General features: G+C 36.6%; 3 protein-coding genes across 11 annotated transcripts in view; 1 reads left to right on the forward strand and 2 right to left on the reverse strand.

Moving 5' to 3' along the window:
- Window positions 1–218: 218 nt before the first annotated feature.
- On the forward strand, window positions 219–5870 carry LOC117602541 (uncharacterized). Its single transcript, XM_034320720.2, has 6 exons — window positions 219–1705; window positions 1782–1912; window positions 2095–2150; window positions 2213–2403; window positions 2596–2961; window positions 3260–5870. The coding sequence occupies exons 1-6, from the start codon at window positions 219–221 to the stop codon at window positions 5868–5870; spliced, it is 4842 nt and encodes a 1613-aa protein (XP_034176611.2).
- LOC117602544 (hemocyte protein-glutamine gamma-glutamyltransferase) lies at window positions 4314–11760 on the reverse strand. Of its 5 annotated transcripts, none has more exons than XM_034320728.2 (8): window positions 11656–11760; window positions 10234–10718; window positions 9933–10159; window positions 9196–9800; window positions 8347–8444; window positions 7679–7969; window positions 7004–7164; window positions 4314–6881 (listed from the first exon to the last, which is right to left on the reverse strand). In XM_034320728.2, exons 2-8 carry the CDS (start codon window positions 10706–10708, stop codon window positions 6594–6596), a joined length of 2145 nt encoding a protein of 714 aa, XP_034176619.1. In that variant the 5' UTR covers window positions 10709–10718; window positions 11656–11760; the 3' UTR covers window positions 4314–6593. The 5 variants fall into 5 exon arrangements, with proteins under 5 accessions (XP_034176619.1, XP_034176620.1, XP_034176617.1 ...); XM_034320729.2 differs by having other exon boundaries at window positions 10234–10715; window positions 11656–11754; XM_034320726.2 differs by having other exon boundaries at window positions 11542–11701.
- A 2468-nt stretch (window positions 11761–14228) lies between these two features.
- The window catches only part of LOC117602546 (uncharacterized), a 38284-nt gene continuing 35442 nt past the window's right edge, over window positions 14229–17070 (reverse strand). For all 5 annotated transcript variants that reach the window (XM_034320730.2, XM_076691465.1, XM_034320731.2 and 2 more), the window contains 3 exons: window positions 16147–16670; window positions 15746–16016; window positions 14229–15591 (listed from right to left, as the gene is read on the reverse strand). In XM_034320730.2, the coding sequence (XP_034176621.1) occupies window positions 15478–15591; window positions 15746–16016; window positions 16147–16670 (909 nt within the window). In that variant the 3' untranslated portion in view covers window positions 14229–15477. The remainder of the gene's footprint in view (window positions 15592–15745; window positions 16017–16146; window positions 16671–17070) is intronic.

Below are 17070 nucleotides of genomic sequence, written 5' to 3' on the forward strand. Positions count from 1 at the left end.
TGAAAATAAAGTGAAGACAAATCTGGCATCCAATTCGCAATTGTTCATATTCGCTCGAAATTATCCAATCATAAGAAGAAGAAAAACATTTGAAAACATGTGTCATTTAACGTTCAAGAATCAAAAATTTCCATTAACCTCTGTACTTCTAAAATGATGTTTCCAATATAAAATACAGTTAAATATTCAGCTTATTTTTCTGCAATATCAGACTCGTAATGAATTCAACATGGTCCCGATTCAATCCAATCGATCCCAGCGCGAAGCAGAAAGAAACCTTCCACGCCAACATACTTCAAGAATTCCTAAGAACAAATGGATTCTACTCGAGCAGAAATATAAATATTTCCGAAAACTCGTCGGAAACGACGACGAATGAAAATCATCTAACAGAGAAGGAAGTGAAAAACGAAATACAGGAAATACACGTCGAGATGACCTCGCAGAGTGTCACTCGTCTTCAGGGTGAAAATATCTCGGAAAATAGCGGTGTTCTTAGAGTGTACTCGAAAACGACCCTTAAAGGGAAGAAATTAAATGAGAATAAATCTTTGAAAGAAGAGAAACTAGAGATGCCATCCAGAATTAACAAAGCTCCGGAAGTAGATGATAAATTAAGAAGTTCTTATTGGTGGACGGAAGAAGGATCTGTTTCTTCTGATAAAAAGGATAAGGATCAATTTCCAGTTAGAGAAATAAAGAAAACGGAGGATCGAATTATTGCGGATGGTCTCTTCAGCTATCCCCCCGAGGTGGTCGAAATTTATTTCAGCAATAAAGATACCGAGCCTTCTATGAGAACTCTTCCAAAAGAAGAGGACGAATGTCGTGCGTCAAATTCTGGGGAAAGTATTTTAGGATGTCTATTTTCTGGGATGAACTCGAGGATCATCGACGAAGAAACGTGTTCCGTTCGTAATGTACAGAAAATTGAAGAATCCGGTTCATTGGATACAGATAAGTTTGTTGAACCCATTCGAGAGGAGTGTCTGAATGAAATAGAAAATAGTACAAATCCTGAGATAAATGAAAAAGAAGATGTAGAAACCAAGGATTTGTTGAGAAGTGACGTGAAAAAAGAAGAACGTTCAGCTGAAGAATTAAATTTGCAGAATTTATGTGGAAGAAATGAAGATTCTAATGTTATTCAAACAGAAATCGTTGAGAGTAATGAAATTTCAGTGGAACCGAATGAAAGAAAAAGTTCAAAATCTACCTTGACATCCGAGGAATCCGGCGATTCCAAATACTCCAAAAGTGATTTATCATCGTTGGAAAATGTGACGATACTACAAAACGAAGAGAAATTGAACTGTAAAGAAGAAAATTCGAACGTGGATTCGTCAGAAGAGAATAAAACGAAGAAAATGATTGAGAAACGAGAAGATAAAAAGGACGATTTTAATACAAATGCTGATAAAGACGTCTTGAAAAAAGAAGAAGGAAATTTTCAAGATTCTTCGAATGAAATGATGAGAATCCAGATCGAGGATCCTAAGACTGGAATGATTACCCAGAAAACAACGCAAATTATTGATGATTATAAAGATATGAATATATGTAAAATGTTAGCTAGCATTCACGAACAATTAACTCATGATTTACAACGAATGAAATATATCGAAACAAAATTGATAGGAACAGTTTCGATAGATTCAATCAATCACACAATGACGTTACAATTGTTGGACAAAACTGTGGCAAGGTATGAAAACGAAATTATATTTTCAAATTAAGAAAGGATTCATTTAAACGAAACATTACGTTAAATAATTTTCAAGGTGTAAGAGTTATCTTCATGGCTCAAACAACAGTCAAAAAGCTGAGTTAGAAATAAAGAAGATCCTTATGAAACACGGGATTAAATTAATGATGGCTGTGAATAAGAATAAAGCTGCTTTGGATAAGCAAGGTTTGTCCATTTTATTTCTTCAATTAATTATGGATAAATAGGTAGACTATTGAACTATCTATGATACTGACTCTGCTTTCCTCTAAAAAGAAAGTAGACCAACTTCCTTATAATTAAAAAATTCTAAGATTACAAGTTTTTAAAATTCTAAAATTTTTACCAAAAATTACATTCTGTTATAGAAGAACGTCTCAATCAAGTGCAGTTTAAACCATTGAAGAATAGCCGATATAACATTGTAAGCTTAAAGATAAAATAATTTGAAGCATTCTAATAATTGTCTGTTTTTAATTGATTTAGACTATGTTAATGGAGATCAAATTATCTTTGAATTACTGGAAAGAAGAAATAGTATGTTTAATTGAACTGATCTCGGATTTGGTTAAAATGGTGATAATTAATAACGAGGAAAAGGAAAATGTTAAAAATCTACAAAAATATAAGACTACCCATCATCGTACAGCGAACTATGTCCCTACTCATGATACAAAGTAATGTGTTATAATTAAATAATTCTTCAGGACGAATGTCATCATAAGATGGCAAACCGGTTGACCGGGTGGCGTCATAAGACGCTCAATCCATTTTGTCCATTACTTTTCATTTCTAATAATTTAATCTTATGTAATCTTATGACGACACCAGTATTGAAAGTGTTTCTATAACCAGAAAACATTTCCCAGATCGAAATCAGGAAGCGGGCGATCGAAGATTAGAAAAATAAATCTGTTTAAGAAAGAGAGCACGGTTGAGACTCAAATATCTCTCGCTTCGAATGCGAAAAGTTCCGTGAAACCTTTAAGCAATTCCGTGAATCGAGAAAGAGGAAAGATTCATAACGATGGCCAGATCGGTGATACGAAAACGACGGAAAGAGGAAGAATTGCGAAAGAATCGTCCCAAAGCAAGAACCGTGTAATTAGCACTCAACAACCAGTTTGGAAACCAGGTGGAATAGTTAAGATTCCTTCTTCGAATAGCGCGACCACGTTACAGAAAGCTCGTTCAAATGTCAAGGAAAAAATCAACCTGTTCGCCGAACATACAAGGTAATGTTGATGTAATGAAAAATATTGATCTGTGGGAAAGAAGTCAATATAGTACGTTATATCTGATATTGATATAGATAATAATATTAAAATATATTGATCTGTGGGAAGGAATCAGTAGAGTACATTGTATCTGATATTGATATAAATAATTTAATAATAATAATAATAATAATATTATTATTATTAAATAAATGTATTGATCTGTGGGAAGGGATTAGTATAGTACATTGTATCTAATATTGATATAAATAATATTATTAAAATATATTGGTAATTGAGAAAAACGACCTTGCAGAGCATCGAATGTATCAAAAAAGAAAATCACCAGCGATGTTTCATCCGTGAGAAGCATGTTCAATCCTAGGATCGTTGGGAAAAGAAGTAACACTAGTTTGAGGGTCAGTCCCAGGATGAAACCAAAAGGAGGGACTGTAAGAGCCTCGTCAAGAAACTTCAATGAATTTATGCGTCAGATTCCAGGATATCCTAACTCGAAATACGGCGACAGTAGATCCTTGCACGACGAGGCTCGTCCAAGGAATTTTAAAGAATCGAAACCTTTCGGTACGTTGAAAGAGACCATCGAACCCCCGAAAATGTATGAAAAAGAAGAGATGAATCCTAGAAACATAATAAATTTGTATCGCTTACCTGTTGCCTTTGAACAACCTTCGAAATCAATTTTAATTAAAAAAGAGAAAGAAGAAATTCCTATTAATAAAGAAGAACCAACGAGGGACGTGAATTCCAGTAGATACATAAGAAATCATCTTAATCCTAGCAATATGATAGATGCAAACCATCAAACAGTAGATCAAATTTCGGATAGTTTATTCAATCCTGAAGAAGCTTTGGATTTATCGAAACACGTATCGAGAAAGTTTGAAAATCATATCGATGCAAATGGTTTTCCAAATATCGTTTCTATAGCTAATTGCGTGGAAGATTTTAGTTCGAATTACAATTGTACAACCAGAATCGAAGTTTCAAGCCGTTATCAGTCATCGTACAACACCGTTTCATCGTCGAGTACTCAAAATCAGGCAAAGAAGGTGAACGATAGATTAAGTTCATCGATTCGCAACGAAGAAAATCAAACCGACACTTTAATCAACGAAAAACAAAAGATCAAACCGAATTCTCACGCAGTGTCGTTGAGCATGTTGAAGGAGTTTCTTTGCGAACAAGGAATCGGCGCTGATTTGGTGAACAGAGCTGAACAAGAGTTGAAAGTTAAGCAGAAAACTCGTAGACATTCGAAGAAGAAGTCGATCAGTTTTGCGGATATGCTTTTCAGTGTTGAAGATGATCAACCTTTGGATAATGTTTTAAAAGATGAAAATTTGGGGTACATGTTGGAGAAGCAGGAAGAAAATATTATTATTAATGAAAAGAATTCGGAGAACAGTGAAAGCCACGAAGAAGAAAATGTTATTAATTCTAAGAAGAATTTAATGTACCCGGAAATTCATGAGGAAGAAGATGTTATTAATAGTGGAAAAAGTTTAAAATATACAGAAAATGTTAATTATGAGAAGAATTTAAGCCATGCAGAAAATCCCGAAGAAGACAATAGTAATTCTGAAAATAACTTAAAGCGGCCAGAAAATTCCAAAGAAAATGAATCGAATTTGCCATCGAAACACACAGAAGACTACAAAACTAACATTGCAAAGTGTCCTCCGCAACCGGAAACGAAGGACGCTTCATCCGGTACCGAGTACAACACGAACAACGCTTCTTCCCAAACTAATTTCCAAAACGAAAGTCGGCAGCGTTTGCAAATCGTTCCTAAAGACCTACGAATGGTAGAGACACAAACGGAAACGAAGCAAGAGGAGCGCGTGAGAAATTTAACCAACGAAGTCAGAAACGTGTCCTCGATGACGGAGACACTTCCGGTTAGAGACAGTTCCACGGAAACTACCAATGTCTCTTGCGCATCTAAATCCGTGGCCACTGAACAAATTGACTATATTTTCTCGAAGAATTTTAACAAGAACTTGAAAGAAGCTTTCTCTAATGTTTCTAACGAAGACAATAAAAATTCGTCGAAAAGTTGTCGCAATGTCTTTCGACAGTTGTTGAATCAGATGAAAGAGAATGAATGTTCGAGCTGCGAAAGGAATGATGCGTCAAAGGAATTACGTTTCGTCGAATCAAATGCGTCAACGCTGTGCACTTCCTCGAGTTCTTCTTCTTCGGAATCCTTGAAGAATAATGAAGAGACAACGAAAGAAGCAAACACTTCACCGATTCAAAGTGTCTCCAGTGAAACTATGGCAGCTTTCCATGTGACTGCTATCAGAATTCGAAATATATACAAAGCCATCGACATCTACAAGCGGAAGTTGAAGGAGAAGCAGAAGAAAGCTGAAAAGGGATCAACTGAGAAAAGATTAAAAATTTGTGAAGGGAGACCTACTTACGTGACTAAGAGCAGTAGCGTCGATACTATTTTCACTAAAAAGGATAATGGTAAAAATGGCGCCATCCAAATGTACGAGGCATTGAGGCGAGCGGAAGTTGAATCAATTTTCACCAACGAATCTCCGGATGAAGATTTTGAAAGTATTCAATCGTCATCGTCAACCACGTGGTCTTATAAAACTACCGCTGGGAAGGTTGAACTAAAACTTTCTGGAAAATTGTCAGACACTATCGTTTTGAGAGATGTAAAATCATTGATGGAGTTTTTAATTCAGAAAACAGAGGATTCCACGATGGAAAAGAAGGTGTCTGTTCGAAAAATTTCAAATAATACATGCACCAGATTACAGGATAATGAAACTGTTAAATTTTCTATATTCTCCAGGGAAAATGTGTTACCTTTAATTTATGGTGTTATGTGTTTAATTGTTTTCTGCTGTTTGCGTTTCACAATCACCTGCGATGTTGTTTCGTGATTCTATTGTTATTTCTTTTGTATAAATGTTTTGTTAGATTTGTATTTTGTAGTTCGTGTTTTTTTCGTTAAATAAATATTACTTGATTATGCTTTTTTAAATTCTTGATTAAGTTGCTGAAAAAATTACATTATTTATATTATTTTTATTACGTAAAAAAATTAAATTACAACACTTAAAAGAGCCTTAATAATTTTCTCTAAGGCTCATATGCATTTGTATTTTTACTTACTAATTAATCAAATCTGTGTCGAATGCAGTAAAATCAATCGTCGAATTTTCGGTGGTACCTAACGAAACACTAATTTATATTCTATAAAACAGCCATGTATCATTTCTTTTCGTTTCACGTATGAACGATAAAAATCGATTGAAACCCAAGAAACAGCCTACGCGAGAATTAATCCGTTCCCTATCTATTTTTAAGCCATCGCTATTTTCTTCGATTACGTAATCCCTATCTCTTCCGAGCTGTGATCTCAACCTTTGTCTAAAAACCAGCTACGTAATCCTTTTACTTCTGCAGTCGAGCTGCGTGCCATTAAGTAAGTAAAATGATTTTTAATCGGTTCGTCATCGACCGGAAATGGACCACCGCTGTGTGACCATAACCTCAGTGATTCAGTAGGAAATATGTAATATACGTTTGTCTGGTTTGCGTTGAATCATTTCGAGTTAAATCAAAGATTAAAACGTAATATAATAATAAGAGTTTCAAGAATTCTATTCGTCCTCGTCGAGAACATCGATGGCAGCAGAGCCTGTAATGTCCACGAGTTCTTTCGAAGTAAAAGTAGCTATAATTTTCTGTGCTCCCGATTTTTGTGGAACCAACTGGTGTTCCACGTACACATCCTCTTCCGGTTCGACGTCTCTGAACATCAGAGTCTTATTTTTCGTCAGTCCTGGCCCAGCGTAATTGAATTTGCATTCTGTCAAGGTTCTCTTCAAAGGATTTTTGAAGCGAAGGGAGATCGTCGATGGTCTTCCTACCATTGGTTCATCATCGATCTAGAAATGTATTTAATAAAGAAAGAAACAAATTATATTAATTTTGGCACTGTACCAAAGGATATAACATGGCTCAGCAGCAAGAGACACCCTGTATGGTCTCTTATTGATTCTCATTTTACCTTCACCACAATGCTCGGTTTCAAAACCTGGAAATCATCCTCGTCAGCCCATGTTTGCCTGGTCTCCTTGACAGTGGCAATGCAATACAGTTTCATAATACAGTACTCCACGAGCTTGTCCAAATAATCGTCCACCGTGACCGTGAGTTTCAGCTGTTCGGCTAAAATAAGTCACACGTGTTCGAAATGAAAAGACAGACTTATTTATGTACACATGTAAATGAATGCGGGCTCGATTTGCGTTTTGAATTGCAATTGGACGTCTGGTCTAAACGAACACCTACTACAATCAATAATTTATATTGCCAAATCGATCTGGAATATAAATTTGCTCGAGAGAGCAAAGATATATATTTGGAAATTTAATAAGCTAAAGTGAACTAGAGCTTGATTCGCTCTAAAGCCAACTGTCTGAATTTTTGGTCAGACCGGAAGTGGCAAAAAAAAAAAAAAAATTTTGGCCATTCATTGAGATTTTGACCCACTAAATACAATGGCGCAAGAATTTTTTCAATAACTCTTACCTTTTGGCAATACAAAAATGACAGAAAGTCTAAAGTCTCAAGATTTTCAATTTTACGATACGGATTGGCTAATAAATGGAATCAGATACAACGTGAAAAGTATTATCCCTAGATCGTTCAATTGATATCGAATGATTCTTAACGAACTTACTGGCGTTTGGTTGAAGGGTGAAGTCACCGGATGCTCTTTTCACTAGGTTCGCCTTGACCCCGTTATAGTACACGCTACCGGCAGACAGAATGGCTTGAATGGTTCTTGGCTGATTCGATTTGTTCTTTATGTTGACAGTCACGGCGAACGGTTGACCGATATTCACCCGTTCCAAGTCTACGAGATCGAATTCAACGTCTTCCTTTCCTGGCGAGGGTAAGGAGTAAAATCTTTTCGCCACTTCCGTACTTCGCACTGCTCTGTATAACGTCAGACGTTCCGCTTCGGTACCTGAAAATAATTATTCGTTAATTAGTACCAATGATAGTGAATAACTTGATTCGTTTCGACCCAGGTTCCATCGTTCATGCGACTACCGTGTCATCCACTCTGCAAGGGTTATAGTTTAAAAGTTCAAATAACTCGAATTTATGAAATTTGATTTATCGATGAGTTCAATGAGTCTCGTCGTGGAAGTTCAAAAAGTTCAAATAGATATAATAGTCCCAATGATAAATGACATTGACCGTCTTTTAGCTCGAGTCCATTATAACAACGTTAAAGATTCAAACGTTTAACTACAATAAAATGAAAAATCCAAAGCTTTCAAGATAAGCATTATTCGTTTATTATAAGTTCAAAGAAGCATTTAATTCATTCATATTTACCTTCTTTCGCTTTGTACAATGACGTTATATCCTCTCGGTCTCTGTCACCATTGGGATCGAAGATCCAAGGTGCTTTCGTCAGAATCATACGACCGATACTGTTAACAAAAGGAAGTTTAAATTTCAGATTAATCGAGGAGTCAAAGTATCAGTTAACAAAACGAGTCGTAAATCAAGCGTGTAATTGTGTAATTTTAAACAGAAGATTCTTCTGCGTAAATGCTTCGATTATGTTCGCGTGATGGAAATTAGATAATATACGGTAGCGTTTCTAGTAATAGCCAAGGTCAAAATTACCATCCCAACGGCGAATTTCAACTGGACGATTAATCGAAGGAAACGTGGTAATTATCTTGTACTTAACAACTCTCATGTTTGTAACATTGAAATCGTGAAGATTAGGATTTTCAGAAAAACCTGATTTAATAATAATATCCCAAATACTTACTGATATTTAGGAGAAGGTGTGCCAGGATACCTGAGTAAAAATTGGGAGGAAAGGAGGTGGTAATTGGTAGCAGGATATAAGTTAGGGAGTAAAATAAAAGAGGGAAGGTATTGAGAGGAGGAGGATATGTGGGGGAGGGGTAGAGTCGTGGGAGAGATAAAGGTTGGCTGGAAGTGATGGTAGAGGTGTTTGGATAAGAAGGAGAAGAAGAGGTATGGATAAGGAGAGTGGAAGAGATGAGACAAAAGGTGGGCAGTGGAAACGGGGGTCCAGAGAGTGAATGTGTGAGTGAATGAATTGTGTGCACTCTTATTTAGAGATAGGAAAACACCTTATGGGAAGGTGGAGTTTGTAAGCGGAGCGAAGACTCCACTGTCCCTATTATTATTATTATTACTTACTGATATTTGTTACAATCAATTTTAGAGTATCCCAGCTCGCTTTCGGAATCTTCCTTCCATCTCATTAGATCAGCGTTCACCGAAGCCACCATGAAAGTAATATCGTAATTATATCCAACAGCACCTTCTCTAATTGCTTCAACGGAAGCTGGCCCGCATTGATAAACACCCTCGGAGGGTTCTTGAGGAGTAGAATCGATAGCCTGCCAGCCTCCGTATCCTTTCGGCAAATCGGGCCTAGCCATCCATACGTCGTTCCAAACGTGATAATTCCAAATTGAATCTTCGTCAAAATTCGGATTCTGCGGATCATAACCGAGCTCCTCGTTGTCTTTGTCGTAATAACGATCGACGGAGAGGGAAGCGTTCGCGTCGTGAGCCGATACCAAATTCGACACCACCCTCGATGGTATTCCAAGAGCGCGGCATATGGTGGTGACAGCGCCAGCGAATACCCAACATTGCCCATATTTCACCGACTCGCCGGTTTCTAAGAATTGTTCCAAAATCGGCACGCTTCCGGTCCACGTCGCCGGCGCCGTACCGTCGCCATATTCGCCGTCCCAACGTCCGGTAATGACACCTTTGTCGTCGTTCGAATTCACCTGGAGAAATAAATAATTTGATGGTTGATTAAAATATTCGACTCTGCGCTCTTTTTGTTCTGTAAATAAGTATCTCGTTCGAAATGTTACATCGAGGAACAGGTTGAAATATAGATACTAAAAGAACCTTACGATTCTTGAAATAGCTCGACACATCTTAATGGGATCTCCTCTGGAAATAGCTTTAATGCCTGATCTTTCAAGCAACAATTGACAAGCTGGAAGAACACAGGCATCGAATTGGCCGAAAACCCATTCTCTGCCCCGTGAACTACCCCATGGACCGACCCATATCTTTCCAACATCGTTCAAAACGTACTCGTCCAACAGCTGTTCGTCCTTCATATACACTATGTCCTCTGAAAATCAAACAAAAATTGTTAGAATAATCTTGCAGATTTTTTAAATTAAATATTAAGTCCATAAGTTCGACCTTTGATCCATGGATTAAACAGCAGATAAATATCCTTCTGATAATTAAAAGTATTCGGCGCCTTCTTGCTGCCCACTATCGTGGTCTCGACATTCAATTGCCATATGCCAATAGGGCTATCGATCGGACTTCTCACTTCCACGGATAAATCCATGCCACTGACACCGACCATCCTTACGCCCCATGCCTCCAGATCGGTCAAGTAAGTGTCCCTGTTAGTTATGGTGTTCACACCTCTGGTACCTCGGAGGACGTTCGGGTTCGGTCCAAAGCTAAATAGCAATCTAACGATATCAGTCTCGTCCAAGTATTCTCGATTGAATCTCAGAGCAACGTTGAATGGTTGACCTCTTCTGAGCACAGGGATCGGTGGGTCTAAATGTACCAATTCGTAATTGATCGTTCGATGACTGGTAGCATTCTCTTTCTCGTACAGGTGAACTGCCTCGACAACCAAGGGCTCTTCTGACGACATTTTGGGACTGCTGCAAAAATAATTGATGTATCTTCTTATAAGAAAATTCATGTAGGTCAAATGCAAGTTAAATTTCCAAGAATGTTTAGTAAGAACCCCTTTGATGCACGGGGGAACGGATTGTACCCGAATACCATTCGTACCTTCAATTGCAAGACAGCTCGGAATTTACCTTTGATTCATCGATTCGTTGCGTAAATATCCGGGATACATCTCGGAACGTGAGCTGCCTTGCAACTGGTCTGTATCACCCTTGAATGGTATCGACGACTCTCGCTAATGATTCACCGAATTCTTCGACGAAAAGCGGTATTTCGAAAACTATTACCCAATTTCTCGTGCTTCTATGAAATATTTCAACGATGGTAGTTCGAAAAAGATAGAATTTCTTACGATAAAAGTGAAACCGGTACTCTGACAATCTCATTTGCATGCTGGTTAATTACGTAAGGAGATAATGTAACTTGGAACCTTTCGGCCTTCTTTTGCTTTTTTTTGTAAATACATAATTTATTTCAGAAGTGACTTCAGTAGGTTGACACAAAGTTTCGTGGTAATTTTATTTCTGTTAAAGTAAGTTAGATAAATAATTTGTAATTCTACCCACGTTTGTTAATTAGAATAAACAATGTTTTGGAATTTACTAATTTTTAAACTTGTAATTAATATCTGATGAAATGGATAAAAAATTAAATATTAAAAATTTAACCATCAATATGATACATATCATAATTTTATAAGATATCTATAACACTTTTATCGTAATTAATATTTTTAGAAATGTCACTTTTTTAATAAATCGATATGGATCATTGATAATGTGTACAACTCACATGGTATTAAAAGATAAAGTAAAATAAACTCGATGCAGTTGAAATGACAAGTCGAATTACGGGAGATAATTAAAAATATTTCGTCATACAAATGACAATTAACAATGAACTTACACTCTCACTGTACTAACACTGACTGTGAGGCTTACTGGCTTTTTATACGAGATGCAGCTTCCTTTAAGCTGACCGCAAAATCCCCACCTACGATCAGCAGCACGTGGAATGACATTAATGTTTTCGTACGGATTTATTTAAACCAAAAATTTAATACCGAGAATCAACGAGATTCATTAAAATGACGAATTTTAGATATTTATTTGTGGTATAAGTTTCGTGGATTTGGGTCACATTGGCCCCCTACCACGAGCCAAGACATGACTCTAAATTGCTAGAAAATAGAAAAATAATGTTATAAGAGAAAATTATAATAAATAGCGTGAAATGTTTCGTGTGTTGGTTCTGAAAGCAGAGACATTTCAAAGATTTCAAATCCCAAAAACCACTTGCGCTTAATAATCGATCCTACGCATATTTTATAAATGAAAATAGTATTCGTTATAAATCTCGACTTTGCAAACGTCGATTCTCAAAGGAAGCATTAGAGAAATATTATCTTATCGTCTTGGTATGCATCGTTAATTAGCTTGGCTAACATGTGTTAACGGAGGTGCTGTGGATGTTGCGGTTTTCCACACGATTGATATCGTTAGCACGGAAAGAAAATGGGAACGATAGGAAATGGAAATGATTTTGAATTTTCCACGAATTCGTTTCTGTTCAGTTTGATCTGATTCCACGAATTCAACTTGTTACCTCTCTAAATTCTATTTTACATAAAATTCCTGTGAAATTAGAAAAGTTTTCTTCCCACAGGAATTTTCAAAGTTTACAGATACTTTAAGTAACAGGAGAAAACCAAGAAGCACAAGTGGATCGTAAAGAGTTAATCGGGTATAAATAATTATCAAGTTGTTCCGTAATATTTTGATATTGAACGTAACAATAACATTGCTTACAATAAGAAACATAAAAAACCAACAGAAATATACGCATATTATAATATGTACAGCTTAACTTAAGGTCCATTAAACGTAATCTAAATCATACAACATTTGACTGAATCTTTAAGGTGTAATAAATCATCATTTGATATTGACAACAAATAAGAAACAGTTGAACATCATTCTAGCAACAAGTATGTATTTTATTTGTGTCAATTTGTTATTTAAAATTTGGATAATCAAAGAAGAAACATTGATTATTATAGGCAAAGTTCACTCTGCAAAAAGTTGTCGAAATCACAGAATAAAAAGTAAACAATTTTTCATTAATTTTTAAAATTAAACATATCGAAAGTGGATCACTTGGTCCATTATTTGTAAAATCATTCAATACTGATCAATCAATTCTGTATCGAAGCTAATGGCATCGGATTGCAAAAGAAAGTATAGCTAGAAATTCGATTCAACAAGTACAAATGAAGAGATGCTATACATGGATACGTTCTAAGATAAATGGATCGTACGTTGAGCATCTGTCTAACGTGCTTAGAAACGTTACAGTAAGGCAAACGGTATTCGTACAAAAACGCGAAAAGAAAATCATCGTACCTGTATGGATTCGTTTCCGCTTAGACCATTTTACAAAACAACGCCGAGTTTGATTAACTGGATAATAATCGCCTCTCTGTGTCATAGAAATTTTTCAATCGAATCGCTCTCAATTATTAGTAATCTGATAGTAGGCAGATTTCATGGTTTTTTCAAAGAAATATTCAATGGGGTCCAAAATTTGGCACAAATCATTGGCTGTTACGTGGAATTTTCATTTAAATCATTTTTCGAATGTCTAAGTGGCAATTTTCATCCAGTTTGAACAGCATATTTCATTTGAATGATTCGAGTTACTCGTTAGAAAAGCGGTGTTTCAATTTTCAACGTTCACAAACGTTTTCACCTAGTAGGAAGATACAAAACAAGGCTCGATGAGAATGTACACAGCGAACATATCGTGATACTTTTGTTTATTTCATACATACTCTCACATTTCAATTATCGTTTTCCTTTTTTCATTTTCTATGTCAGAATGTAGCCGATTTTCTTTCATATGGCACACGCCAGGCACAAGTTTGTCTCCTCTCCTCTCTCCTCTCATTCTCCAACGACTTACCCCACGCACTAAAAGGCATATCGTCAACTATAAGTTCAGAAATCCAATTAACGTAAAGATAAAACATATAAAAACCTCTAAAACGTAAATCCATAAAAAATAAATTAGAATATCCTACTAAATTTTCACCTTCAATAAAAGTGTATCTCCCATTTCTTATAACTTCATTTTCCTTTCGTTTCAAATTTCAAACACATATTATTGTTCCTCGACCATCTCGACCGCAAGAAGCATATAATAGTAAAAGTTATAGTTTAAAATAATTAGATTAATATATATGTATGCGATCACATATTTAATAATCGTACTGAAAACAATATTTCAGTGAATTTCACTTGACGTACCGTGCATATTTTCGTTTATAAATATTAGCTAAATAATGTAACAGCACTTCTCATAGATCCTCACGTGATCTCCCAAATACGACCGCGTTTACGTTTCATAAAGTCATTTCTTTTTTGGTCCGATCGCGATAACCAGTCTTCTCTGAATGGTACAACCTGATAAACGCGGTCGTGTTTATAATTATTTTCTTTTTTTTTTTTTTCTTTAACAAAATGCGTCCTCGATCCTACTATCACAGTCAAGTCTCCCGTTTCTCCCGTATCCCATAAATATAATATAACGCTTTGTCCAAACGTTTCCTTGTTTCGCACAGAAGAACGTTGCGTGCAACCGTATCGAAACAACGTTCAAGTAAATGGAATATTTCGCGAGCACTTTTCGCAACAATCGATTCGTCTCAAGTGTAAAAATTAACAAGAACAAAAAGGTAACAAAAATCGATAAGAAAAGAAACAGAGATGATATCTTTTCATTTCCTTTCTGACAAATTTTGTAGGAACACCAGTGTGCGCGGGAAATGCATCTTTTTGTTTTGTTATATCTCGTTTAAAAGGCGCGGTATTCGATGTTTGTCGACGAAATTTGTATAATCCCAAACGATCGGAACACCGCACAAAAGCTCGTGTGTATTTCGTAGTATTTCTTCGTCGCGATAACTGTACAATTGTAACCCCGTTTTTAATTCTATGATGTAACTCTTTGCAAGCTGTATCCGGTTTAAAAAGATAGTGCTCCAACTAGCTCAAAATACATAATAATCAACAAGTAATCGCGAAATATGCATTATTCTATTGTATATATATATATATATATATATAGCTTTTTTCTTTATATTATTTATTTTATATATATATACCACTTTGTTCATTATACTCTTGTCGTATGCAGGGTATATATCATTAATAAGTGACTAGTTTAAAAACGAAAATCTCTTCGTTCGCTTCATGGGCGTACGATTAATTTTCTTTGCGTTTTCCTCAATTTACACCGTCATACACGACATACAGCTAATAGGTTCGAACGTGTATCCTATACACGGTGTTCTCTGTTACTTTGAAGCCTCTTGATTAATTTGCAAACACGACTGAAAGTCGAATCGAGTCACGCATGGCTCATTATCTAGGATATGATCGTTAACGATCCTGTTTTTCAGTTTTACTTGTTTTGTGTCATTTTTCTTTTTCTTTTCTTTTCTTTATGAATTTGCCTATACATGCGTATGCAACCTCGAACAGTACTAGGTACTAATGTTAATAATGCCTAATTAAGGACCGTCGAAGCTACAATGGTCAATTAGTCGATCGAATTGGGTTTCGTTCGCCAAATACTCGACGTAGACCACGAAAGACAACGACACATTTATACGAGGCGACGGAGACTCGTATCATCCGGTTGTATTAAATTATTTAGCCTGGCCGGGGGCTAACTCGGAGCGTCTTCCGGTTCCACCGTGCCACCGGATACACTCGGGCCCGTTTCGCTGCTTTGGCTCATCGACACGAACTGCTGTGACAATGTCTGCAGACTTTGTCGCACCTAAAACGTTCATTTCAGTCCATTCAATGATTATGTAATAATTGAAGAATACAAATTGAACCATAATTGTATGGTAATGAAATTGAATGTACAGCGAAGGACAGAAGTGAACCGATGAAAACCATATTATTTCATTAGTGATTTCGTTTAGTACCTTTACTATTTGATCAAGGTTTGTATTAAGATAATGCAAAAGTCGATCCTGCGTGAAACGTTCCGGCGAGACGAGCGGATGGTTCAGATAAGCCGTATGCAGCCTGTCGATGCGTATCATCATCAAAGCCGCCGACACGTAGAGAGCTGCTAAGAGAGCTATCAGAATGGTAATCACTGTGCTAGTTTTCAGTCCACCCGCGAACAAGGACGATAGGACTTTGGATTTGCTGGACCTGGTTGGAAGCAACGGTACTGGTGTTGGTTCAAGTCTGAAAATACAGAGAGAACAATTATTAAAGAACAATTATCCTATTCAAAAATATTATATACACCGATAGACAAAAGACAAAACTTTTAACTTTTCTGAGTCTATCATCATCTATTCAAAAAAATAATTACATTATAGGTGCTGTTAAACTGGCCCTAGTAATAGCTGGTGGTACAACACCATCAGTATCGGTGCAAACGGTCGGTGGTCTGGAATTAAGATCTGTCCCGCTTTCGGACATGCTCGAATCATCTTCCTCAGGGTTCACCTCGGAGTCATCGACGACCAACACGTCCGGAGCGAGTAGTTTCGTTTCACTCGTAAGCGGTAGAATAGCAGGCGATGGTTGTGGCTCTATAGCAGCGTCCCAAACCTGTTTCATCAACTTGAATGTCGAGTCTCTGGACAAAAGTGAACAGAAAACGTGCCTCTCCTCTTCGGTAGCGATTGCCACCGCATTTGGAATGATCCTCGCTGTCTTCTCCTTGCTGATCTTCAGCACCGATGCTGTCGGTATTAGCAGCTTCGTCACGTATCCAAACACGTTGCTGTAGAAGGCGAAATAGTTTGGCGTGATGTACAGGTAGCCTTGCAGCAGTATGTCGCCTACCAGCGCACAGCTGTAGTAATTTAATACTCGTTCATCCGCAGCAACCTGGTGAACAAAATTCCGGACACTGAATACATTAAGTAACGTTAATGTTATAAGCTTGATTTATGGTACACGGCTACAAAGACACGGTGCGGTTACCGTAATCGAAAAAGAATGAATTACGTTTGAATGCCTGAATCCGGATCACACATAAATATACATATTTATACATACCAGGGCAATCAGTATGAAGTGGGGACAGCTACGTTTACTTTACTTTGACGTTGATGTTAAATACATGTAAATAAACCTTAATAAACATACTTGGAAAAACGAAGAGCATTATGTGTGAATTATGAACCATTCATAAGAACCCATATTTTTTCTTTTATTAGATCATTAAGTATGAAATGTCCGATTAGCTAAAGTACCAAGTTCGACACCTGACGTCTCTATTGTTTCA

This window comes from Osmia lignaria, chromosome 13, assembly GCF_051020975.1.
Source record: "Osmia lignaria lignaria isolate PbOS001 chromosome 13, iyOsmLign1, whole genome shotgun sequence".
Taxonomy (NCBI): Eukaryota; Metazoa; Arthropoda; class Insecta; order Hymenoptera; family Megachilidae; genus Osmia; species Osmia lignaria.